Source organism: Rhinolophus ferrumequinum, chromosome 6 (genome assembly GCF_004115265.2).
Source record: "Rhinolophus ferrumequinum isolate MPI-CBG mRhiFer1 chromosome 6, mRhiFer1_v1.p, whole genome shotgun sequence".
Classification (NCBI taxonomy): Eukaryota; Metazoa; Chordata; class Mammalia; order Chiroptera; family Rhinolophidae; genus Rhinolophus; species Rhinolophus ferrumequinum.
This window is the reverse complement of record NC_046289.1, coordinates 83604242-83631954: the sequence shown is the minus strand read 5'-3', so window position 1 is coordinate 83631954 and position 27713 is coordinate 83604242. Positions and strand designations below refer to the sequence as shown.

At 38.4% G+C, this 27713-nt stretch overlaps 3 protein-coding genes across 32 annotated transcripts in view; 2 read left to right on the top strand and 1 right to left on the bottom strand.

The window, feature by feature from the left end:
- The window catches only part of RALGAPA1 (Ral GTPase activating protein catalytic subunit alpha 1), a 202896-nt gene extending 195726 nt beyond the window's left edge, over positions 1–7170 (top strand). For 7 of the 30 annotated variants that reach the window (XM_033107303.1, XM_033107289.1, XM_033107285.1 and 4 more), the window contains 2 exons: positions 4179–4181; positions 6137–7011. Coding sequence is in view for 19 of the 30 variants with exons in the window: in XM_033107289.1 (XP_032963180.1) it covers positions 4179–4181; positions 6137–6285 (152 nt within the window). In the remaining 11 variants the exon portion in view is untranslated. Of the gene's footprint in view, positions 1–4178; positions 4182–4406; positions 4472–4580; positions 4676–6136 lie in introns of all 30 variants that reach the window. The other 23 variants (XM_033107296.1, XM_033107287.1, XM_033107283.1 and 20 more) reach the window with 9 other exon arrangements.
- Positions 7171–9049: 1879 nt separating this feature from the next.
- On the bottom strand, positions 9050–11331 carry INSM2 (INSM transcriptional repressor 2). Its single transcript, XM_033108817.1, has one exon. The coding sequence runs from the start codon at positions 11262–11264 to the stop codon at positions 9588–9590; it is 1677 nt and encodes a 558-aa protein (XP_032964708.1). The 5' UTR covers positions 11265–11331; the 3' UTR covers positions 9050–9587.
- Positions 11332–25171: 13840 nt separating this feature from the next.
- On the top strand, positions 25172–25708 carry LOC117023682 (60S ribosomal protein L24-like). The gene has a single exon (XM_033108750.1). The coding sequence runs from the start codon at positions 25185–25187 to the stop codon at positions 25656–25658; it is 474 nt and encodes a 157-aa protein (XP_032964641.1). The 5' UTR covers positions 25172–25184; the 3' UTR covers positions 25659–25708.
- The last annotated feature ends 2005 nt before the right edge of the window (positions 25709–27713 follow it).

Below are 27713 nucleotides of genomic sequence, written 5' to 3'. Positions count from 1 at the left end.
CCTAAGGTCATTGAGGGGAGATATCGTGATGTCACACTTTGTTGATCTTCCATAACTACATTAAAACATTATTAGATTGTTCTTGTCCCTTATTTAAAAAAAAAAATTACAGGAAAAAAAATCCCTTTATCTTTGTCAGGCATGTGTGTGGAAAATATCAAAAGTTTTACAGCGACCTCTCCTCTGACTCTAAACTTTAAAATGAAATTACTTCTCTTCTTGGTCAGATTACATTGGTAGTTCATAATCTAGATCTTTTTCCCTAACATCACATTGCCTTTTCAAATCGTCTTTTTTTTTTTTTAAATAAAAGAAATTACAAAATGCCAACAAGAAACAGAATCCTGTTTTGATGAAGGTGCACAATAAATACAACATTAAAAATAACACCCATTTTTTCCAGTACTGTCTTTTTTTAATATCAGCCATAAATATTTTAATGCCTGTTTTTAATGCCTATTGGGTGGGATGTCAAGAATTATCTCTAATACTCTATTACTTTAATTGAGCTACTAGATAACTCTCTTTGGATTTATTGTTTTTCTGCAAATTAATTTAGTAATTTTAGTACTTTAAAGGTTAGATTGATGTTTGACTATATTATACACACACACACACACACACAAATATACATACATCTGTACATCCATACCACCGTATAATTTACCTTAGAAAACTTACGGGTTTCTATATAAATAAATATAAAAATAGGTAATAAAATTCAGTTATCATATTTTGCCGTGTATAATGTTTTTTTTGCCCAAATTTGTGAGGGAAAAATAAAAATGCACATTATACATGGGTAGTACTAATTCCATATCTATATAAACGTTTTTAATTATTTTATTTATGCTTATGAGTTAAAAGTGCAACTCTAGAAATCAATAACGATATCTGTATGCAAAATAATATCCTGCAATGCGATAATCGGTTTTGTTGAACTTACGACATACTTGCAACGAGGAAGAGTTCCTGGCTTTCTATGATACGTAAATATCATATATTGTTACTGGTACATAAAATTTCTTGTACCATAATATGTTAAAAAATAAATGCTACAATTCCTTTAAATATTAAAAAACAAGTACCTAAATGTAAACAAATAAAATTTGAATTAAAAAATTAAAAGATTTTTTCCCTGAAAGTTTGGGCCCAAAACGTCGGTGCGCATTATACACGGCAAAATACGGTATTTCTATGCTATCAAATTATCTAGAGTGATTATGAAGAGTAGTATCTATTCTTCCTTCATTCTAAACTATTTTACTATTATTTCACAAAATCTGTATTGCCATATGTAGAGGGGATAGCATTAAGATGGTCAGATCCATCTCTCTGAATCTCTGAATGGAATAAATTATCAAAATTTAGCCATTGCTTTACTTCGCATTTTTAGCTCAGTGCTCTTCTTTAAAAGTTATCTTAAATTTTCCATTTCTTTCCAGGCTTTGAAATGATCTGAAAGAATATATTTTAGGTTCTCAGAAGATAGTTATTATACACACACACACACACACACACACACACAATGCCAAAAAAATGTATACACATTTTAAGAAAGGAAAAAACTGTTAAAATTGTAATACTCAATATATACCAATAACAAAAGATGAATACAAGTCACATTTGACTTCTGCAATTACAAAAGGTGCTCAAAGTGGTTACCATTAGCGTCCAGGCTCGTCTGAATACGGCAAACTACTGCTTGAGCAATGTTGACCAAAGTGTCCATGTGTATACATTTTTGGGCACTCCTGGGGTGTGTGGGTGTGTGAGTGTGTCCTGAATAATATTTATAAGTGCCAGCAGGGAAATCAGTTTCCTTCAACATGTAACAAACGTAAGCTGTAAATTTGTTTACAGATTCCTAATCATATTTATTTATCAATAGGTTAGCCTGAAATTATAAGCAGCCAATTGTATTGTTTGCAGTAGTATTTTGAATTTAGAAATTTGGCTTAAATGTTGTTGACCAAGAGTCAAATAATATCAATCTTAAATAAAGTCCATTAACCTTTTATGACAGTAATTACTAGGTTTAATTTCCACATAGAAAACATTCATTCAGAGTCGAATTTTTGTAATGAAAATAGTAAAATAATAATTGAGCAATTACTGAGTGCCAGGCACTGTGTTAAGTACTATACATGCATTCTCTAATTTTCATGGCAGTTCTATGAGATTTAAAAAAAAAAAATAGCTTACCCCGAGTCACCTGGTACTTCAGTAAAGCCAGAGTCTGACTTCAGAGTCCATGACCTCAACTATTATAATTGCCCATTTAGTCTAAATATTTTCAGCCCCTTCTTGCTGTTGAGAGAAGAGAGAGAGAGAAATTTCCCAACAATGTGTCACATTTACAAATTAGAAATTGTTAAAGATTTGTATTTTGAAGGCTCTGCTTTTCCACTAAGTGAAAATCTTTTACTTTTTTTTTTTTCCCCAATAGTTTTAAAGTTGCGATGGGCGAAGTATGGGCTTTGGAATCAGGCTGATCTGGATTTAAATCGTAGTTCTGCTATTTATTATCTCCATGATCTCAAATTTCTCTTAAACCCAGTTTTCCCATTTGTAAGGACATAAAATATGATAAGCTTAGGCTGATATGTTTTGAGTCTGCAATAATTGTAGTTGTTAAATACCTTTAAATGACACCGCTTGTACTTCTGTACTATTTTAAATTGTGTTATATGCTTTATGATATTCAGTGGTGCATCCACACTAATCTTAATCACTTACGTACTCCTTTAACAATATTAAAGCAGTAAGATTCTTCGGGTAATCTGTATCCCTTAATATAAGGTTCACTTTTGTAGGAAATATCAGCATAAGAGTAAATAAATTCTTTAATTTCCCCAAAACTAAACTTAACCAGTATGTTTTATAAGTGATCATTTTCTTCAAAAATATTCCTAATTTCTCTCCCTTCTTTTCTAATCCTCATCTGTTCTGCTTCAAAGTCTATTAATTTACACTCTTACCTGTTTTAATGGCTTTATTATCCAGCTACACTTACTGTGTTCCTCCTCTGTGCCAGGATCTTTGCATGTGTAGTCATTCATCCCTCACAGCTTCGCAGAATAACTATTATTGTGTCCATTTCACAAATAAGAAAACTGTTTCATTCAGTTTACCCAAGATCCAACAGCTAGTAACATGGTGGCAGACTTGGCATTTAACGTAAGTCTGTCGAACCCATGCCCATGCTCTGCCTAACATCACATTGCCTCTGAGTTCAGTATTAATTGGAATTGCTTTTAAAGTCATAATATTCTTTAAGGCTATATTTACCCAATAACTTTAGCAGTTTTATACTGGTCATACCTGTCAGTAAACAGTACAAAGGCACAATAAATAACAATCCAGTGAGTTCCCTTTTATAATCTGTATAGATCCCCAGAGTCATATTCATCATGTTATTTTTAATAATTCATTGTAATCAATGCACAATATATGAATCAATCTATTATCCCACCAAGATAAAGACAGTCTGTGTGAGTACTGTATGAATGTTAGTAACAGATACAATATGCCTAAATATAGGACTCCCTAGATACTTTTTAAACTTTATACTTGAAGTTATATTAATGGTAGAAATCAATATTCTTTACAACTCAGGTGATATAAATTAGTACTTGGGCAGAATAGGATGTGAAATGAACTGTATCACTGTATTGTTTACATCTAAAATTGAAAGTTTGGGTATCCTTATATATTACACAATAAATGTCGTGAGGAGTTACACATAGCGGTGTCCCACACACTGAGAAGGCTGATGTGACTCTGAGTGGATGAAAGGGGTGGGGGGTGGGGGCTTTCACCCTGAAGGCAGCAAGGGAGACATGGAGGAATTCCTGCTTTTTAGGAAAATACTCTTCGAATTTGGCATACTCGAAAGCAGTGTCCTCCAGGAAAACTTGCTATAATGGTGGAAATGTTCTGTACCTGTACTATCCAGTAAGTTGCTGCTGAACACTTGAAATGTGGCTAGTGCACCAAGAAGCCAAATTTTTATTTTATTTAATTTTAATGTGGCTCTGGCGATCAGCTCTAAAGAGTTTCTGACTGAGTCAGTAGGATAACATGACAGCAGTACAGTGAAACTTTGAAAGGTAGATGTTTATAGGATCTCTCATAGACTTTTTTTCCTTTTCTTTTTTCCTATTTGAACTTGTTAGTTGGTAAGTATAACATTTGAATTTACAAAGCATTGTCCATTGTGAAACATCTCCACCTAACACATTGCATGACCAATTGTATTTCATATTAAAAACCTGATTACTTTCTTCTGTGCTCCTCGGTTAACACCTGTAAAATTCTGCACTGTGTCTCTCATATCTGTTATGTATCTTCTCTTTTGTTTTCTCACTTCTGCCCGCTACTCCATTTCTTCATTTACAACAAAGAAAGAAATGCAGTGATAGTTCTCTTCCTCCCAAAACCTCCGCTAGAAAACATTGGCCATCTCAAGGTAAACAACCATGGGAAGGCCTCTCACGATTGGCCGGGAATAATGTGCATTACCAGGAAAAAAAGCATGAGCTACTGCTCTTCACTTTCCTTCTGCCATCCATCTGCAGTGCTTCCCTAAAAAGGGCCGTGGATTCATACTCTCCTCTAGGTTTTCCAGTATGGGTCCAGTGTCAGCCAATTCAGATCTTCAGGAAGAGTAAAGGTGAACAAAAATATATTTCCTTCTCCTTGTATTTTGAAGGTCAATCTCATTTCAATTAGAAAAGAATGTTGGAGAAGTTACTTTGAAAAGGAGGGCAACTGACCTGGATTATGAGTAATAAAATATTTTTTCCTTGACAACATATGTTTGTTCTTAAGTATAATTAGAACATTTGGCCTTAAAAACATTTTGAAATGTTTTACCAAGATACATTCTTAATAATGAAAGGGATACGTCTCAATAGACTCTGTATCCCTTATTGAACGGTCTTGTGTTTCCTTATATAAATATTCATAACTTCAGTTGGGCACAAATGGTTTATTATGTGGACGTGCTAGTATAATTATTTCCAAGCTTGAAGTGCCAGTGAGGTGCTACATTGGTTAACAAATATTCCAAAAGTTTCCCTACAGAGTAAGGAAATGTGTAAATTTAAGCCTGCTCACCTATGTGATGTCTGTCTGTCACACATATAAAGAAAATTTTCATGTACATCAGACCTAGACAATCTGGATTAAAGAGCCTTAAAATATACAGAATTTTAAAAATTTTTGTTATTCTGTTACATTTGCAGACTTTCCCTTTTTTTGAAGGGCTTTTTAATGTAATTTCTTATTTATTCATTCAGAAAATACTTGAGAGCGTACAGTTTGCAAAGTTCTGTAGAGTTACTGTATATTGGAGAATCATGATTCATGGAAATAAAAGTACAGAGGTGAAGAACTACTTTATAAATGACACAGAATTTTCTAATTAGAACTTGTTTTGCTTCTTCTAATTCTACTGGCTATATACTTGCTAGAACTGGACAATGTAACTGCCAAAGTTTAAGTTCAGGAAAACAAAAGCATTGCCTATCTCTTCTAAATTGAGACATTTTGAGGGGTCAGTTTGTCTTTTTTGACTGACTTTCACATGAAAATTCTTGTCCTCTTCCCCAGGAATTTATCTTGCTCCATCGTAAAAGCGTATTTAAATACCTAGCATGTATAATGGTCTCATAGTGCTGAATTCCTTTTTGGAATCAATTGGTCCTTTTATTTTCAAGTTTGAGCAGTGAAGGCCCTTTCCTTGGTTATACCCTGTACCTTAGAGAGAGGAATCAGTCAGTCCTTCTAACCTGCGTCTTAAGCCCTTCCCTGCATGTGAATGATGCTTTGGATCCTTGTCCTTTCTGACGCAAAGATTTTGCTTCCCATCGCTTTTTCTGGGGAGCTCTCTGGTTGATTCTGGCTCTGGAAATAATGATTGGCTCTTTCTTGCTAATACAATGACATGGTCACCAGGTCACTGGGTTTTCAATAAAATATTAGTAGGCAGTTATAACAAGTTTTGGGCTTGCTCTTGCCTCTCCAAAGACCTCAGTAAGAGCTGGGATCCATGTGAGCACCAAAAGATTGTTTCTTCTGGGCGGGGAGGCGGGGTGACCCGTGCTAATAATGCTCTTGCTTTTTCCCACAGGCTCCTACCCAGAGATTCTACCCAGTGAAATTCCCACAGCAACGCAGGTAGATGGGGCTGACCTGGCCTCTCCAATGTCTCCTCGGACTAGCAAAAGCCGGATGTCCATGAAGCTGCGTCGGTCCTCGGGCTCAGCCAATAAATCCTAAGGAGACAAGCAGCCAGGCAGTGATCAGCAGTGGCCACCTTGCATGCCCATGGTGTTAACCCTTTCAGGCCCTCGTGTTTGCCATAACATGCACCGTCCTTTCTGAACATTGATTTTTAAAAACACCGGATTTAAATAATTTGTACCTTAGTGTTTTTGATTTGGGTTGTTTATTCAGTTGCGTTCCCCCCCCACCCACACTCCAAACTGCCATATTTGGGGCAGTGGGGGGAATGGAGTTTTATTCCTGCGCCCTTTACCTTTCTAGATAATTATGTCTAAGTAGTTTTAATTTCATGATCAACCTGAAGCCAAAATATAATTGGACAGATAGTCTCATTATTTTATTTATCGTACCCCACTGCAATTTTATGGGCTCAGTAAATATGTAATTTTTTTTACAAATGTAAATTTTCAATTTAAGCATTTGTAAAGTTACAGCAGAAGTTGCAAATCTGTTAAAATACACAGGATGTTTATGGGTTATTTATGTTATGAAAATAAAACACTTAAAATAAATGGCCTTTTAGCATCTCAAATTCTAACTGAAATAATTTTAACATTAACTTCTTCCCAAAGCAATGCCTCATTTCTTGTCTGTGCAGATGATGCCACGACTTATCTAATAACCAGAAAAATCACTGTGCTGCACTTTGATTTATGTTTAGCTTCCAAATATTTTCTTAATATTTTGCTTTTTAAATGGTATCACTGTTACATGCCTTTTTTTTTTTTTTTTTTTTTTTTTTTTTAGATTGTGACCCGTTATTATTGATTGCTAAATCCTGGTGTATCTGTTCTTTCTTAAGTACCAAAAGGGTGGACTTGGAAGGGAGGAAGAAAGAAACTTTTCTGATATAAATGTGTTGCTTAAATTAAGTGTATTTTAAAGGAAAAGGGAACATGACCCCAGGAGTCTAAATTAAATCTAAAACCGTTAATACTGAATTTGCAGGTGCAGGTTGGTGTACATTCCACCCTCCAGAAGTATTTTCCTATAGTAGATAAGCTGCTCACATTTTGCTCATATTTTGTTTTGAACAGGAATCTCCTAAGGAAATGTAGCATGACATCGGTACTAACTGCATGTGTAAATACATCATATTGGCAAACTATAAAATATAAATTATGTATCATCATTCATGTAGTATCTACAAATTTGTAATAGTGAAAAAATATATATGGTATTTAATAATACAATAAAAATATTATCACTTATGTCCATGAGTGTTTTGTCTTTTATATTTGTCTTTTATGTATTTTCAGACTTAATAAGCAGGATTATATGATTAATGGAGAGCTGTAAAGCATAAACCTAGATTATCTTCATTAATCATGAAAAATGAATTTGAATTCTTAGGATACATCCCTAAATTATTTCTCAGAGATCCTACCAAATTCATTAAAAATGTAGGAAATTTTACACCTTCATAAGGGCCAGCCAGAAACTTCACCCAATGCGCTTGGCTAAAGCATCAATATATCTCATCCTCATGCTTCTTTGATTTCTTAAATTTTACTTTGTTTTAGAATATGTATTCAGGAACAAAACTTTTTACAGGCAGTTTGTAAAACCTTTGCACTTAAGTTTTTATTTTCTTAAAAATAAAAACAACTTCCGATGAAACTATGTAGAAAATAAACTAAAATTCCTTTGAAAGCTTATGTAGAAGATAAATGGCCCTGGGAACAAGATTAAATAAGATAGACAGTTTCCCACAACCAAGGTGAAAAATTACAAAGAGAAAAAAAAGTAACTGCTTACGCATTTCTATAGTGCTTTCATTTTTTTAATGAACAGCTAATGAATTGGGTGGATATGTAACAAAACGGAGTGAAAACACTAACTTGAGATATGAACACAGCATGACTTTTTCATCTTTGGATAACACTATTCACTAGTTTTTTTTAAAAAGTATTTTAAATATATTTTCTGTTGACATTTTTGGGTGGCAAAGTGTCTTTAAAGAATAGTGCATTATTTTTGCCTTTTGGAGCTCAGTCTGTGCAGCCATTCTTCAAAGGAAATTTTCCCATTGCATTTGCACACCATTACATTCATTTTCAAAATATAATTTCTCCTGTCTGTATTCTGACTAAATGGGTCACTAAGATTCTAAAGTAGGATACTGGCTTTGGGGAGATAAGAAATGTGGTTTTGAAAATTAGGCTGTGTTCAATGGGATTCTTAAGACAAACACAACAAAGCACCGTCTATGTACATTTATTTGGTAAGCATCTTACAAATATGGGCTATCTGTCAAGCAATACTCAGCCAATGTCCCAAACTCTGGCTATTAGGGCATGGGTACAGAATGTACACTGAATATAGTTTACAAAAAGAAATACTGAAACAGGTTGCTGAAAAATCTGAATATTGAATGAATTGCCATTCAGTTCCATAGTGGATTACAGGCATTAACCTCTTCCTTAAGCTGAACATAGTTTCATATATAACACACAATATGGGATTTACAACAGAAGCATTAAACAATTTGGATGAACCCCTACTAAAACAGTCAAATTTCAGTAGTTGAGTTCTATATTTCCAAAAAGCTATTTTTGGAAAAGTACCTCTTCCTGACTACTACACACAAAATAGCTAAAGGTGAGAATCTTTGGGGGAGGGGTCTCATTTCCTTCCTGTAATGGAGCACCCCCCTACCTCCATACACTAACTTAAAGGACTTTCTGAGAAAAGGAAAGTTTACAGGGAGATCCCCACATCTCCCCAAAGCGCAAACATCCTCTTAACATTCCCTGCCTACAGACATAGGTCTTAGCTGCCCCCCCGCCCGCCTCCCCAAGTTTGGCACCAATCACATAACTTAATTCACAGAATATACAATGCAAGATATCTGACCCCATTGAGACAGAAACTACATAGGTGCCTGCGATGGCATGAAAAAAAAAATAATGACTACCACTTTGGATAGCTGGAATCCTTTGTAGACATTGAGACGCACGCATTCACTGCGACTTTCCATAGGAATTACAAGTCATAGGATTCACTGGGGCCTGCAGTTTGGGGACGGGGGGATACTATTTTCTTGGGGAAAGTGAGAAGGATTTAAAGCTGACGGTCCTTGACCACGAATGTTTATACCATATACATACCTGTTCTAGAGAGGGATTTTACATTTCGCTGTCCGCTCCTCTGGCGGAACATTGACTACTGGGACTTTTAGAAGAGAAAATACAGAAGGAAATAGGGTAAACTTGCAAGTTGAAGAAAAGACCCACAAATTCCCAAGATCTGTTTCCTCCAAGGCCAACCTCGCAATCTTGCGGGTCTCCCGGCCCTCAACAGCCCGGCCGCAATGGCATCTGCAGCAGCAGTACCTGCCGACTTTCTGAGGGGTGGCACTTATTGATGTGCCGGGTCAGCCCCGGGGAGCTAAAAAAAGTGGACGGGCAGTGCTTGCACGAGAAAATTTGCTGAGCACTCCCGTCCGATGCCCCGCCTGGGCTCGGCACTTCGGGGGTCGCCCCGGCTAAAGCCGGCAGGAGAAGCTCCTCGCGGACAGCATGCCACAGCCGGTGCTTGTCCCTGATATCGGCGGACGGGAAGTGCGCCCCGCACAGCGGGCAAGCGAAGGCCAGTGGGGCGCCGCGTTCGGAGCCAAAGCCCGGGGCAAGCGCGCGGGCCGAGCCCGCTTCGTGAGTGCCCAAGTGCTTGCGCAGATAGGCTTGGCGACGGAACTTTTTGTGGCAATAAGGGCACACAAAGATCTCAGGTCCCCCAACACCACTGGCACTGCCCAGCCCAGGCACCCGGTGCCCCAAAATCCCCTCCGGGTAGGGGACCCGAGGCAGCGGTGCCTCGAGGTGGGACAACACCTGGAGGCCCTGGGATGGGGCGCTGTCTGGGTGCTGCTCCGCCGCGGAGCTGTCCCTGGCCTGCGGGTGCTGATCCTCAGTTCTCTCTGCCCGACTGTTCTCCTTCCCCTCCGCCAGGAAAGATGCAACCGTCCCAGAATCCGGGGAGGACGAAGAAGGCTTCCCGTCAGTTGAGGAGACTGTGGCGACATTTGCAGCTGCGGGACGCGGCTTGTGCCAGCGGCGATGGGAGGCGAGGTTCGCTGGGCAGCTGAAGACCTTGTCGCACTCGGGGCAGCGGTACTCAACGCGCACGATGCGGGAGCAGCGATGCTGAGCCAGCGCGAAAGGGTCCGCATACTGCTCCTTGCACAGCTGGCAAATGAACTCCCCCAGGGGCGTGCGGCTGCCCCCCAGACCTCGAGAAGGGGCTCCGGGCTCCTCCTCCTTGATCTTCAGGCCCAGGACAGGGGACGTGGTCACTTCATCGGCGAAGCTCAACTTCCTCATGGCCTTTGGTTTCTTGACTCCCACAGCCACCGGTCCAGACACGCAGCCCGGAGGTGCTTTGGCGCGGCGTTCGCCGGCAACAGGCCGCTTCAGGCCATGCAGGGTGGCAGAAAGGGGCGCGGGGTCCGGATGGAGCGCGGGCTCTGGGAACGGTGCCCGGAGTGGCAGCAGGAACTGCTCCCCCGAGGTCGGTGCGGCTGCTGGTGCCACTGAGCAGGAAAAAGCCGCCACGGCGGCGGCGCCCCCGGGGAAGGACTCAGCGGAGACGGGAGAACTGAGGCAGCGCTCCAGGAACGCCCGGCGCAGCTCCGCACCCACTGGCTTCGCCGGGCTGGGGCTGGGCCCGGGACCCTCTCTGCCATCCACCTTCCACTCGGCGCCTTCCCGCCCGTCCGCTCCTGGGCTCACCCCAGGCGCCCGACAAGGCGACCCCAACAGTTCGCGGGCCGCCTCCTCCTCCAGCCCCTTTCCGGGCTCTTCTGGGGTAGGGAGTGCTGCATGCTCCGCACCGGGCTGAGGGGCACTGGAAGTCTCCTTGGGGAAGGGCGGCACCCCCTGGTGATCCAGCAGGGGGAAGACCCGCTCGACTAGACGCACTCGGTAGGAGCCGCCTGTCCGTTTAGTTCGCTTCACCAGGAAGCCTCTTGGCATGGTGGAGTCGGGAGCGCTAGGGGGCAAGGAGTAATGGGGTCCTGATGGGGGGCTGAGAGCTGGCAGGCACTGCAGCTACCCGAGCTTCGCAACCGCGGTCATGCGTCCGCCGGCTTTATAGCTGAGACGCAGGCCAGGGGACCGCTGGGTGGCCTTTTGGCTGGAAGAGCCAATCAGGAGTGGGAGCGGGCTCCGGGGGCGGGGTTTTCACCTTGCCGGGCTCACGAGGGTCCACAGGCGGACGGCGGATCACTCCCATAGCCCCCTGGCAGCAGCCGCCACAGCCCCAGCGGCTGGCTTTAGGGCTGCGTGCCGTGCCTCCCCCTGCTGTACACCCTACGAAGACGCAAAAAAGGTAAGGGCCGGAGTGTGCGGAAGCTCAGCACTCCCCACTCCAGCAGCTTCCAGGGACCCTACGAGAGCCAGGCTGAGAGGCGACCTAAGGGTGCCCTCTTTGCGGGCTGTGACCTTGCTGCCCCTGGCGTGGAAACCTGACGGGAAAGCCCTCGCCCTGCGGGAGCAGAGCCAAGAGGAAGGGGCGTGGGTGCCTGGGAGGCGACCCGGTGGGTGTCGGCCAGGGAAAGGGTTAATGTCCTCTGCCCGTATTGAGATGATGAGACGCTGTGACAGAGCAGCAGGGCTGCTAAATCCACCGCCCAGTGACTATACTTGAGGGTGGGAGCACGTCTGCCATCCAGTATCGATCGAGACTGTGAGCGTCTGTGATACTATGAGGATTCATCTGGGAAGAAGGGCTCTCAGTGCGGGAGAGCGTGCGTGCTGGCAAGCCTCGGGAGCTCAGGGCCCCAGGAGGTTTCTGGGCCCTGGTCCTCAGGGCTTATAAATGTCCCCTCCCGGATGTGGGGAGGGGAACGTAGAATCTAATTTTCGACTGTCCTCAGATAAAGTGGTTTTTCTATTCACACCTTCCACTTGTAGGACCCAGCGACATGACTTAGTGCTTACCTGACCTGTTTAGCATGGAGTGGATAGAGTGAGAAATATTGGCGGAATCAAGATTACGTCTGCTTCCCCTTATATAAGTGATACTTTGCAAACGGTGTGCTATAAACCAGCACTCTGTAATGCGCCCAACACTCTTTTAAGCACTAGAAGAGATTTGAAAGTTTGTCATATTAGCTGAAGTATGAAATAATTAGAAAATATATGACTGGTGTATAATAAAGTACCAAGCACAGTGTGAGAATAAAAATTATGTGTTCAAGTCTCCTTACAACACCGAATTGGAGAAACAGGCTGAGCGATGTGTTTTTAAAGTAGACTAAGACACACAGATCTAGTCAATAACACATATTGTCTTCCTTTTAGTGAATGCAATGTTTTTACAGGGAGAGCATTATTTTAAAGCAGACTTGGAAGTAATAATGTATTTGTTAATCATTGACCATATTTGAGGCATTCTACTAATCTCTAATCTTTTCATACATGCACACATAAAACAGGAGATATTATTAATCTCCTTTTTTGATGAGGGATTTGAGCCTTAAAGAAGTTCGATAACTGGCAAAAGTCGCCCAGAGCCCAGATTCAAACCGAGTTCTGGCTAATTCCGAAGCTCACTCTTTCCATTACACCAGTGGCTTCAAACCATTTTTTTTTCTGATCACATCCCACAATAGGAAATATATTTTACAGTACACACACATAACTGAAACAAAAGATTCACAAAATAATACCCTTAACTAGGTGCAATGCATTCTTGTTTTTCTATTCAATTCTATTATATTTTTCTTTTTAAATGCTGATCATAGCAAACAAATTGATTTTGTAACTTACTAATAGATTAGGACCCACAGTTTGAAAAACACTATCATTATGGTGTTTTCCATTGAACAGCATGAAATCATACAGAATTAAGTAAATAAATCTGACACTTCATAACCAAAATTAATATTCCTAATCACTACTTAAACCAGCGCTTGCACTCCTACGTATATACACAAAAGACTTGAAAACAAGCTCTGAAACACATATACCAATGTCCATTGTAACATTATTCACAATAGCCCAAAGATGGAAGCAACCATTATTTTCCTTCAATAGATAAAAGTAGAAACAAAATGTGGTATATACAAATGACAGAATATTATTCAGCCATAAAAAAAGAATGCAATGCTGATATATACAACATGGATGAATCTTGAAAACATTATGCTAAGGGGAAGGAGCCAGACACAAAAGGACAAATATTGTAAGATATCAATTATATATGAACTATCTAGAATACATAAATTCCTAGAGATACCAAGTAGAATATTGGATATCAGGACTTGGGGCACTGGAATCTTATGGTTATGGAATTTCTTTTTGGAGTGATGAAAAAATTTTGTTCATCGATAGTGGTGATGGATGGACAACATTGTGAATGCAATTGATGCCACTGAAGTGCACACTTAAATTGTAAAAATTGACATTTTTAAAATATATTTTTTACTACAGTAAAAATATTTCACACACACACATAAAAGAGTGGAAGGCAAAAATCATTGCATGTCAGAATGTGAAAAAGAGGATAAAGGACCAGGTCATGTAATTTGGATATTATTACATACGACAGACACAGAGAGCCATTTAAAGTTTTAAGGTGAGGGAACAACATTTGTTTTTGAAATTGCATGAGGGAAAATATCTTTAGCTAAACTTTCTGCCAGAGAGAGAAAGGGAAATGCAGATATATGAGCCTGCTCCTCTCGGTCCTTCCTCCTTTTAACCAACTGAGAATGTGGATTAGAAAAAAATAATAATGGAAACTTAAAAAGTCAAAAGAGCAGTTATAATGTGGGAATACTTAATGAAGTAATTGTCATGAAACTGATACGCAATAAGTATTTTTTGACTGAATGGTGCTAGTTAAGTTATTAGATGGATAGCAAATGTGTCCAGCCATCTATCCAGCCATCCTTCCAGCCATCCTGTCTCCCATCTGCACATCTATTCAATCACTCATCAAATAATTGCTGCATATTCTTTCTGTGATAGTTCAGAAACACAGTGTTCAAGGAGTAACTACCCTCTGTTATTTTCAGGAAAATGAATTTGTGTGGGAGAGGGCCCGGCCCACCTAAAGCTGTTTTTATTCTTGACCACCGCTTTATAGAAATTTACCCTGAAATCTCTGACCCAAAGGATACTGACATCACCCCTGTTGCACAAGGTTTGCTCCTGTGCTGCTCTTCTACCAGCTCTGCGTCATTCCTGTGTAAGGAAGGGCAGGGGGTCTGGGAGCTGCTGCGCTATCATCTGCAACGCCCCCTCCTCTGGGGGCATCGCTCACCTCGGTCCCACTCCATCCCCTTCCCAGGAATGCCTCCTCTAACCTCTCCTCTCCTCCTCATCACCCCATTCCACTGAGCAGTCAACCTCCATTAAAAGAGTTTCCTCAGTCTCACTGTACAAGTGCATCTGCTATTCTCCATACCCTGTAACACTCGTATTGGCTGCCATAGGCTAATACTTATCGACTATTGAGTGAGTACTATGGTACCACTATGAAACAGAGCAAATCAAGATTAGTATATAACAACACAGAGCAGGTTCTCTTCTACATGTTCAAAATAAAAAGCATTATTATTTTTTAAAAAAAGAATTGCTGTCAAATATTTTTCTAACAGATCCTGTAGTTCCAATAGGTCTTTCTCTCCCTTCCCCGCAAATGTAATTTGATAGCAACCTTTCTGGAAATCAGTGTAATAATGTATATCAGGAGCTTTTAAAAACATGCATACCCTTTAATTCATCGATTCCTCGTAAAGTAAATCATCTAAAAGAAGGGCAAAGATTTATGCACTCTGATAACCAGAAAAAAAAAAAAAACACAAAAGCTGCCTTAAAGCCTTTTTGGTGTTAGATATGGTATCCCCTCTCGCAGGACACTGTTGGAGAAATGGCAGTACAACATCAAACAGGAATTCCACCAAGAAGTAGCATTCTCCAGAGTCACCTGTTTGAACTCTGGCCCTAGAAAAGAGGTGACAAGCTTCTGTCATGCCACAGGCCTTCCAGGTGAAGAACATTTTGGGGAAGAGACTAAGGGTTAAAAGGTGGAAAGCAGGCTAAAATAGGTAGGAGAGAGAAAGAATTTTGATGGATACTCTCCACTTAGGTTTAAGCTATAAACCCATCTTTCTCCATTTTCCCACTTAAAAATGATGATAAACAGGACAGTCCCTGACAAGACTGAAATCTTTGCTTTCTTTATCTACATCCTTTCTTTTGCCAATGACATCCTTTTCCCCCTTTCAAACACTCAGGACCTTCATCTACTCTGTTATACTTTGATAAAAATTCATCAACAGTGAATCATCTCCCAAGTTATTTGCATTTTAAGCTTCCTATCTCTAATTGTGGAATAAATTACTTTGATTTAAATTCAGAAATTTTGAGACAACAGCAATCAGAACATGTTTTGAAGACAGACTTCTTCCCTTAGTATAAGACAAGCTCAGATTACTGACCTACTTTTTATCCCTTGAATATCTGAAGAATAACTCAGGAGGAACTTTATTTCTTCTAGTTTTCAGCTCCCTCACCGCCACATAGACGTACCCCTGTAAAAGATTAACACCTGTGGCAGCTACTACAGGCCTATTCGCCCCCAAGCACTTGGATGTGAAACGTCTCTCACAAATCTAAAACAACTCTTGATTTCCTCTCCTAAACCTAATCCTCATCTTGGTAAATAGCACTTCCACTCAATCAACTGCCTAAATCAAAACCCCAAAACAAAAGCCAAACACCCCACATTTAGTCCCTTAGCAGTTCTTATCAGCTCTATCTTCAAAGCATTTCCTGAATCTGAACACTTCTCAGATTCGCTACCACCATGCTGTTCCGTGTCTCTGCTTCCGCCCTGGCCCCACTGTAGTGTATTCTTTATTCAGCAGCAAGATGGGTACTATTAGCATTTAAATATGATCACTTCATTCTTTTTGCTCAAAATTTTCAACTGACTTCCCACCATATTCGGAATACAATCCAAAGCTCTGATTGGTCCCTGGCTATTCTTAAACCACATCTCCCACCACTCTCATCCTCAGTCAGTCTGTTCCTCCCACATCAGTCTCCTTATTTTCCTCAAACATGACAAGCACATTTCCACCTCAAGCCGTTTATTCTGTCAGAATGTTCTTTCTTCAGATATGTTCACGACTTGTTCCTTCATTTCATTCGGGTCTTTACTCAAAGAATACCACCTCAGAAAGCTCTGTCCTGACCACCCTAACCAAAAGAGCAGCCCTATACACACCATTACCCTTCATTTCCTATCCCATTGCTCAGCGTTTTCTCTCTTCACGGCACTTATCTGTCACTATATATTTATTTCTTAATTGTCTGTTGTCCCCCAGCAAGCTATAAGGTGCACAAAGACAGATTCTTTGTTTTGTTCACTGCCTTATATCCCGTATGTAGAACGATGCCTGGCCTACACATAAATGAGTTGATGACTACAATCGTGAGCCACTGGATTCAAAAAAGCATCACTTTTTAAATCACGGCAGCCCTAGAGCCCATTCTGCCCGAGCACAGAGAAGGGAAATCAAAGTCATAAGGAGCTTCAGATTCCAGGCATTTGGGAATCTCAGTGGAGGAAAATGAGAGGACTAGAAAGGTCTTCCTTGCATTGTATACCCTTGGGAGGTCTTTTCTTCCACACCTCACCCACTTAAGCCATGGCTTAGATCACTCCCATTTCCTTCCTCTGGCGTCATTTCCTACAGGGAAAATAAACCCCAGCTCATAATCAGAGTGTCTACTATCTTAAACTGTTCAGTTCCCAGAAAACTAGGAGAATGGGAGCAGAAAGAAGTTTGTCAGCTACTTGGATGGAAAGACAAGACTGGCAGGATAAGACTACATGTGTGGAAACCAAGGAATTCCTGGCACAGGGCATGGAGGGCAGGAGCCAGGCTATTGAGAAGTTCAGTCTAAGAGCTTTAAAGGGAGATGACACAGTGTAGTGGTCGAGGTCACAGGCTGTAAACTGAGACGGTCTTGAGTTCAATTCCAGCTCTACTACTAGCTGTTCACTTTTACAGAACTAGCTTAGCTTTTTGTAGCCAGAGTTTCCTCGTTACAAAATGGGAATAGCAATAATTATCTCAAAGAGTACTTTGATCATTAAATATTATGTATGTGAATGCTTAGCACAATGCATGGCACATCGTGAGCCCTCAATGAATGGAACATATTATTATTATTTAAGTATCTGAGGTGGAAGAAAACTACTGACATTAATGACAACTATAAATTTTGCAGAAATAACAGAATAATTTATGTGACTGGCTTACATTTTATACCCAACTATGATGCAAGACAGCATTGATTACGCATAATATTTAATATGCTCAAAATTAATTATGTTTCATATGGTTAAAGCAAGATTCACAAAACATATAAAAAACAGAAGACAATGTAGTTTTAACTGGATTAAGCCCATGACTTGGAGTCAGGCCCGAGTTTGAATCCTAGCTCTGCCGTCTACTTGCTGTATGACTTAGACTATTTAACCTCCCTGGCCTACGTTTCTTATCATATAGGCACAACAGCATACTACTCCCCCATCAATGGGGCATCCGTCTGTTGTTTCGTGCGGTAAGAGCATATGGTGGGCAGTGGAGGAGCTGAGGCCAGAAAGATAAGTTGGGGACAGATTGCAAAGCACATTACATAATCACACTAAAATTGAGCATGGGTATTGTTCAGTGAAAGCCACTGATTTTTCTAAAGGATTTAAACGATATAATCAAATCTTTGCTTTGGAAAGATAACTCTAAATGCTGTATTGGAGTAAAGTTCTGGGGCTGCGGTAAATATGTAGAGAAGACGGTTATGAGACTGGGATTGAGACTTCAGGAAGGGAGTTCAGCCAGGAGAACATTAAAATAGTTGTTAGAAGATGATGTGGCCCGAAGTGTTCAATCTCGAATGGGATTAAATAGTTTATTGATGAACTATCTTATACTATCTCCATGAGTGTTTTTCTCCCTGCGTTAGCAATGAAATAGATAACTTACACATTCTAAAAACTTGAAAGTAGAGAGCACTTACAACTTGACTTTCACTTGGTCAGGAAAAACTGCCTGTTGAAATCAGGATTCACTTCAGAAACCATAAGCAATTGGAAAAGAGTGAACTTGAGCTAGAGAAAAGGATTTTTAATGGCATAAGATGCCATAATGGAGAGGCATTTTATTTTCTCTTATGCTGGGTAAATAATAGTTCTTTACCCTCAGCCAGCCTCACATTTACAATCACTAGTACCATCTCTGTCATTGAAGATAGCTCTCCCCCTTCAAACTATTTAGCTGCTTCTTCAGCTCAGTATATAACTCTCCTGGACTGCAGACAATTAAACGTTTGCAGTGGCGCATAAAGACATCATGTTCCACATTTTATAGAATTTCTTGTATAAGAATACTTAGTTCCTTACTTCCAGTCTCAAAGGGTCAAGTATTTTCTGGACCTGGTTCATTGCTCATTAAAAAAACAGTAGATTCAAATTCTAGCACTGTCATTTACTGAAGAGGTGATCTTAGAAATTTACTTGATCTCGCTGAGTCTCAGTTATTTATCTCTAAATTGATGTACCAATACCTACATCATAGAATGAGAATTAAACTGAACGAGATGAATTAATTCCTTCTCCAGAACTGGCTCATACCAGTCCCAGTATTGAAATATATATTCTTGGTGTTCCCTGGAAACTCCTAAGGGTAGAGACTATCTAACTAGCTTTTTACTATACAGAATAATGTGTATGTGTGTTCCAAATAAACATTTTGGAACAATTATGAGGATGGCCCACCTGGCTAGGAGAAAAAAAAGCCTTATCAATCTTTATCTATTATATCTAAATATATAAATACAGATAAATTCCATTCATACGCTTGAAAAAAATGTGTATTTTGTCATTGTACATACCAATTATTATATAGTTATATGTTCTCTCCCATATACACATATATATATATGGTACATTACATTATTTCTCTTTGTAGTCTCTCAATTTTCACTCTACACATTTTGAGACTTTGTCATAGGTCCACATGAATTAAAAGCAGCATCTGTTTAGTTAACTGAACATCTCATCAGTATAAAGTATCCCTCTTTATTTGAAGTAATGCTTTCTGACTTAAAGTCTGTTTTATCTCTACACACATTAGCTGTCTTTTGATTGGTGTTTGCAAGGAATGTATTTTCCTTTTAATTACAACCTTTATTATTGTGTTTTAACTATGTCTCTTGTTAACAGTAGTTGGATTTTTTTAAACTAGTCAATCTTTAACTTTTAACTGGAGCATTTAATCCTTTTACATTTATATAATTGCTACTCTATTTGGAATTAAATCTGCCCTCTTCAAAAGTGCTTCCATTGGTCTGATCCATTACACTTCTTTTTCTTTCTTATCTTTTAGAATGATTTCCATTTTTATTATCAAATTCCCCATTTCACAGTTTAAAATTATACCCTTTCTTTGTATTTTTTTACTGATCAATTTTAAAATTACATCACATTTTTAATTTATTGAAGTTTTTCATAACATTAAGGAAGTGAGAACACTTTACCTGCATTTAATCTTTTCTCACATATGCTATAATTATTGTACATTTTAATTTTGTATTTTTAAAAATCCATACTAATTATTGTTTTATACAGTTAATATTTATTAGATTTACCCATATGTTTTCATTTTCTTGGCTCTTAATTCTCTCTTGTATCTCACTTTCCATATGGGATCATTTTCCTCCTGCCTGTAACACATACTTTGAAATATCTTTCACTGTAGATTTTCAAAATATCTTAGCACCAGTGTGTCTGACGTGTCTTTATTCATCTACCTATAGAATACTAGGTTGTAATCATTTTCTTTCGGCACATTGAATATAACATTCCACTGTCTTCTGTTTCCCACTTTTTTTTTTTTTTAAGATTTTATTAGAGAAGGGGAACAGGACTTCATTGGGGAACAGTGTGTACTGCCAGGATTTTTTCCAAGTCAAGATGTCCTTTCAATCGTAGTTATGGAGGGCGCAGTTCAGCTCCAGGTCCAGTTGCCATTGTTAGTTGCAGGGGGCACAGCCCACCATCTCTTGCGGGAGTCAAGGAGTCAAACCGGCAACCTTGTGGTTGAGAGACCACTGGCCCATGTGGGAATCAAACTGGCAGCCTTCAGCGTTAAGAGCATGGAGCTCCAACTACCTCAGCCACCGGGCCGGCCCCCTGTTTCCCAGTTTTACTAGTGAAAAGTCAGCTATCAGTATATTGTTGCTCATTTAAAAGTATTACCTTCTCTGACTGCTTGTAATATTTGTTCTTTGTCTTTGGTTTTAAGAAGTTTTACTTCAATGTGCGTAGGTATGGTTTTCTTTTCATTTATTATGCTTTCAGGTTAATAAGACTTCTTAAAATCAGTGTCTTGAAGTCTTTTGTCAGTTTGGAAATTCCTCAGCAGTTAAATCTTCAAATAATTGCTCATTTCATTCTCTCTCTCTCCTCTAGAACTCTGGCTAAACCTATGTTAGACTTTCTGTCTTTTACCTTCTTGTATATATTTTCCCCCTTTTTTTTTCTCCATGCTGCATTTTGGATCATTTCTCTTGGAATATCTACAGGTCCTTTAAGTCTTAAGATGTCTAATCTACACTTAAATTCTTGCTGGATTTTAAGTTTTTATTTATCAATTATTCACAAAATATAAATATATTTATAAAATTTTATTTAAAATTTTATTTGAAATAAAACAAAAACATTTAAAATCACAATAAAATTCTGTTTGGTTCTTAATTCAAATTCAAACTTGCTGTGTTACTTTTTGTCATTTCCTGTTCTCTATAGCTATCATCAAGCTGGTCTTTCGTGACTTTAAACATAGTCATCATACCAAAGCCAAAAAAAGACATAAGAAAAGGAAACTACAGACTAATATCCCTTGTGAATATTGATGCAAAAATCATCAACAAATACAAAGAAATCATTACCAGATCCAAAAAAGCAAACCAAATTAAAAAGCATATTGAAAAATTATACACCATGACCAAGTGGGATTTATTCCTGGAATGCAAGGATAGTCCAGTATATGAAAATTAATGTAATTACCACATTAACAGAACAAAGGAAAAGAACCACATGATTATCTCAATTGATACAGAAAAAGCATTTGACAAAACTCAACACTCTTTCATGATAAAAACACTCAACAAACTAGGAATAGAAGGAAACTACCTGAACATAGTAAATACCACATATGGAAAACCCACAGCTAACATTATATTTAATAATGCAATATTGAAAGCTTTCCCTTTAAGATCAGAGAAAAGGCAAGGATGCCCACTTTTACCATTTCAACATAGTACTGGAAGTTCTAGCCAGGGTAATTACTTAAGAAAGAGAAATAAAAGACATCCAAATTGGAAAAGAAAAAATAAAATTATCTCTGTTTGCAGATGATATCATCTTATATGTAGAAAACCCTGAAGATTCCACACAAAAAAAGTTAAAACTAATAAATTTAGCAAAGTGAAGGATACAAAGTCAACACTCAAAAACTCAGTTGCACTTTTATACACTAACAAGGAACAATAAAAATAGAAAATTTAAAAAGCAATTCCATTTACAACAACAACAAAAAGAATAAAATACTTAGGAATTAACTAAGGAGATGAAAGACTTGTACCATGAAAACTGCAAAACATTGCTGAAAGAAATGAAAGATTGCATAAATAAATGGAAAGATCCCATGTGCATGGAGTGGAAGACTTAATATTGTCAGGATGTCAATACTGCCTAAAACAATCTATAGATTCAATGCACTCGCTATCAAAATATCACTGACATTTTTTCCAAAAATAGGAAAAATCATCCTATAATTCATATGAAATCTTAAGGGACCCAGAATAGCCAAAATAATCTTGATAAAGAAGAAGAAAACTGGAGGACTGACACTTTTTTGTTTTAAAACTTACTACAGCTCTACCGTAATCAAAACAGTGTGGTTCTGCCATAAAGACAGACATATAGAACAATGGAATAGAATAGAGAGCCCAGGAATAAACCCTTCACAGATGGTAAAATGATTTCTGACAAGGGTGTCAAGATCATTCAATGAGAAAAGGACAGTCTTTTTCAATAAATGGTGCTGGGAAAACTGGACACCCACATGCAGAAGAATGAAGTTGGACCCTATCTAACACCATATACAAGAATTAACTCAAAATGGACCAGAGACTTGAATGTAGACCTTAAAGTATAAACCCTTAAAATAAAACATAGGGCAAAAGATTCACAATATTGGATCTGATAATGATTTCTTGGATATGATACCAAAGGCACAGGCGACAAAGAAAAAAATAGACAAATCTGACTTCATGAAAATTAAAGGATTTTGTGCATTAAAGATACTATGAACAGACTAAAAAGACAACCCATAGAATGGGAGAAAATATTTGCAAATCATATCTGATAAGGGACTAATATCCAGAATATATAGAGCACTCCTAAAACTCAACAATAACAACTTGATGCAAAAATGGGCAAAAGACTTGAACAGACATTTCTCCAAAGAAGGTATATAAATGGCCAATAAGCACATGAAAAAATGCTTACTATCACTAATCATTAGGGAAATGCAAATCAAAACTACAATAAGATACCCACTAGGCTGGCTACTAGCAAAAAAACAGAAAAATAACAAATATTGGCAAGGATGTGGAGAAATTGGGACCCTTGTGCACTGTTAATGGAAATGTAAAATAGTATAGCTGCTGTGCAAAACAGTATGGCAGTTCCTCAAGAAATTAAAAATAGAGGTATCACATGATCCAGAAACTCTACTTCCGGGTATACATCCAAATGAAAGCAAGGTCTCAAAGAGATATTTGCATAGCTATGGTCATAGCAGTATTATTCACAACAGCTAAAATATGGAAGCAACCCAAGTGGCCATCAGTGGATGAGTGGTATATACATACAGTGGAATATTATTCAGCCTTAAAAGGGAAAGAAATTATGGCATGTGCTGTAACATAAATGACCCCTGATGATATTATGCTAAGTGAAATAAGTCAATAACATACACAAAAAATACTGTATGATTCTACGTAGATGAGGTACTTAAGAGTAGTCAAAATAGTAGAGAAAGTTGGCTGGGAAGTGGGGGTATGGGGAGTTACTGTTTAATGGGTATGGAGTTTCAGATTACAAGATAAAAAGAGTTATGGAGATGGATGATGATGATGGTTCCATTTAGTACTGTTGAACTATATACTTCAAAATGGTTAAGAAATTCATATAACCACACAGATTAGTCACTGAAATTCACTGTGTGGTTAAATACATGAATTTCCTACAACCCAGCTCACAAGGGGATTCAATAAATACGAGTTACAGGAATGACTGATTCACTTCATTTTCCGTTAGCCTATGATCCATCATTATCTTGCCATTATCTTTAAATCTCTTGTACCCTTGTCATTTTATCACACTTACTTTGCAAAATCACCCTTTATTAACTTATAATAACTTTTCAATTTCTTCTTTCTATATATGACTGTTGGGCATGGCTAAAAAAATTCATATAACCACACAAACTAGTCACTGAAATTCACTGTGTGCGCCATCAGTGAAGACCTCCATGATGTCCAGCAGTCCGATATGTCCTTAGGCAGCCACTCATATTTACCTTCCTTTCACCCATTTCCTCAAATCTACCATGCTACCTCCTACGAAAAGTGCCAACTTTTGCTAACATTGGGTAGTAGGTATTTTTAAATGTCTTTGTCAATATGACGAGCAAAAAGTTGTATCTCATTTTTCTTTTCATTTGGATTATGGTGCTTTTCATTTTAAAATGTTTATTGACTGTGAATTGCTTGTTCATGTTCTTTGTCTTTTTTTTAAAACAGTAGCTTTTTTTTTTTTAATTGGGGAATATTGGAGAACAGTGTGTTTCAGTGTGTTAACAGGGCCCATTAGCTCCACGTCAAGTCGTTGTCCTTCAATCTAGTTGTGGAGGGCACAGATCAGCTCCAAATCCAGTGGCTGTTTTCAATCTTAGTTGCAGGGGGCGTAGCCCACCATCCCATGTGGGAATTGAACCAGCAACCTTGTTGTTAAGAGCTTGCACTCTAACCAACTAAACAATCCGGCCACCCCTTCTTTGCCATTTCTTACTACTATGTTTCCCCGAAAATAAGACCTAGCCGGACCATCAGCTCTAATGCGTCTTTTGGAGCAAAAATTAATATAAGATCCAGTATTATATTATATTATATTATATTATATTATATTATATTATACCCGGTCTTATATTAAAATAAGGCCAGGTCTTACATGGGAGAATTCCCATTTCTCCTTCAACTTTAGTCTGCTAATTCCATACTATCTTTTCATGTCCTTTTATGCTCTAAGAATAGATTTTAAATCCAGATCTTTTAGTTATTTTCACTAAGAGGATTGATCCATCTAAGTTAGCCTAACACTACCAGAACCATTAAGTCAACCTAACATTTAAATTTTTTTTTTTTTACACCTCCTGAGATTTGGTACAGGATTTATTTGCTGTTTTTTGTTTTTGTTTTTGTTTTTAATTTATTGGGGTGACAATTGTTAGTAAAATTACATAGATTTCAGGTGTACAATTCTGTATCACATCATCCATAAATTACATTGTGTGTTCACCACCCAGAGTCAGTTCTCCTTCCATCACCATATATTTGATCCCCCTTACCCTCATCTCCCACCCCCTAAAATATTTTTGATAAATATTCAGAAACTGTCCTTTAGAAAGTTTGTGCCCATTTATACTTCTATCAGCAGGCTTAGGGATGCTCCTTTTCCTTTCCCCATAACTATATTCTGTAACTTATAAGAAAAAAATATTTGGCTTTCCGGCAGCCACAGCCATGAAGGTCGAGCTGTGCAGTTTCAGTGGGTACAAGATCTATCCCGGACACGGGAGGCGCTACGCCAGGACCGACGGGAAGGTTTTCCAATTTCTTAATGCAAAATGTGAGTCGGCATTCCTTTCCAAGAGGAATCCTCGACAGATAAACTGGACAGTTCTCTACAGAAGAAAGCACAAAAAAGGACAGTCGGAAGAAAATCAAAAGAAAAGAACCCGCCGAGCAGTCAAATTCCAGAGGGCCATCACTGGTGCGTCTCTTGCTGATATAATGGCCAAGAGAAATCAGAAACCTAAAGTTAGGAAGGCTCAACGAGAACAAGCTATCAGGGCTGCCAAGGAAGCAAAAAAGGCTAAGCAAGCATCTAAAAAGACAGCAATGGCTGCTGCTAAGGCTCCCACAAAGGCAGCGCCTAAGCAAAAGATTGTGAAGCCTGTGAAGGTTTCTGCTCCCCGAGTTGGTGGAAAACGCTAAGTTGGCAGATGAAAATGTTAAATAAAGATCTGACTATAAAAAAAAAAAAATATTTGGCCTATCAAAATACCACTGGCATTCATCTCAGGGCTACAACAAATAATTCTAAAATTTATATGAAACCACTAAAGACCCCAAATAGCCAAAGCAAACTCGAGGAAAAAAATGAAGTTGGAGATACCACAATTCCTGATTTCGAACTATACTACAAAGCTATAATAATCAAAACAGCATGGTATTGGCACAAAAACAGACATGTAGGTCAATGGAACAGACTAAAGAGTCCAGAAATAAACTCTCACTTATATGGTCAATTAATCTACTACAAAGAAAGCAAGAATATACAATGGAGAAAAGACAGTCTAAGTGGTGCTGGGAAAACTGGATAGGTACATGCAAAAAAACAAAACTGGACTGCTCTCTTACACCATATACAAAAATGAACTCAAAATGGATTAAAAGCTTAAACGTAAGATGCGAAATCATAAACCTAGAAAAATACATAGGCAGTAAACTCACTGACATTGGTCTTAACAGTATCTTTTTGGATATATCACCTCGGGCAAGAGAAACAAAAACAAAAATAAACAAATAGGACTACATTAAATGAAAAAGATTCTGCATAGGTAAGAAAACCATCAACAAAATAAAGACAACTTACTGAATGGGAAAAGATATTCACAATTGATATATCCTATAAGGGGTTATTATCCAAAATATATAAGGAACTCATATAACTCAATATCAAAACAACAATCTAATTTAAAAATGGGCAGAGGACATGAATAGATATTTCTCCAAAGAAAACACACAGATGGCCAACAGACATATGAAAAGATGCTCAATCATCAGGGAAATGCAAACCCAAACCATAATGAGATATTTCACTTCATACCTGTCAGATGGCCATCATCAATAAATCAACAAACAAGTGTTGGCGAGGATGTAGAGAAAAGAAAATCTTTGCACTGTTGGTAGAATTGTAAAGTGCAGCCATTATGGAAAATAGTATGGCCATTCCTCAGAAAATTAAAAATAAAACTACCAGATGACCCAGAAATTCTACTTCTGGGTATTTATCCAAAGGAAACAAAAATACTAATTCAAAAAGGTATATGCACCCCGATGTTCAGTGCAGCACCATTTACAATAGCCAAGCTATGGAAGCAACCTAGCTGTCAATTGATAGACAAATGAATAAAGAAGATGTGGCATGCAAATATATAGATATATTTGCAATATATTATATGTATAGACATATATATATAATATCAGTGGTGCCGGAAAAATGGATACAAGTGGACACTTTGGTCAGCGTTGCTCAAGCAGTAGTTCGCTGTAATCACAAATGTCTGGACGCTGATGGTAAGCACTTTGAGCACCTCTTGTAAATGCAGAAATCAACGTGGCTTGTATTCATCTTTTGTTATCAGTATATATTGAGTATTACAATCTTAATACATTTTTTCTGTCTTAAAATGTGTATCCATTTTTTTGGCACCGTGTGTGTGTGTGTGTGTGTGTGTGTGTGTGTGTGTGTGTGAATTTATACACACACACAATGTAATATTACTCAGCAATAAAAAAGAATAAAATCTTGCCATTTGCAACAACATGTATGGACTTAGAAAGTATTATTCTAAGAGAAGTTAGACAGAGAAGAACAAATACTGTACAATTTCATTTATATGTGGAATCTAGAAAATTGAGATGAACAAAAGAAAAACAGACTCATAGAAACAGAGAACAAACAGATGGTTGCCAGAGGAAAGGGGGAGGGGAGATGGGTGAAAAACGTGAACGGGAATAAGAGGTACAAACTTCCAAGTTATAAAATAAATAAGTCACAGAGATGTAGTGTACAGTACAGGGAATATAATCCATAATATTGTAATAACTGCACATGGTGACCAGTGGTCACTAGACTTAGTGCAATGAACACATCGTCCGGTGTAATAATGTCAAATCACTATGCTGTACACCTGAAACTAATGTACTATTATATGGCAACTATAATTTAAAAAAAAAAAGATTTTTTAAAGAAAAAAAGCACTT

What these genes read in the sequence shown, in the direction of transcription:
- LOC117023682 (XM_033108750.1), top strand. Translation starts at nt 25,185, where the DNA reads ATGAAGGTCGAGCTGTGCAGTTTCAGTGGGTACAAGATCTATCCCGGA.
- INSM2 (XM_033108817.1), bottom strand. Translation starts at nt 11,264, where the DNA reads ATGCCAAGAGGCTTCCTGGTGAAGCGAACTAAACGGACAGGCGGCTCC.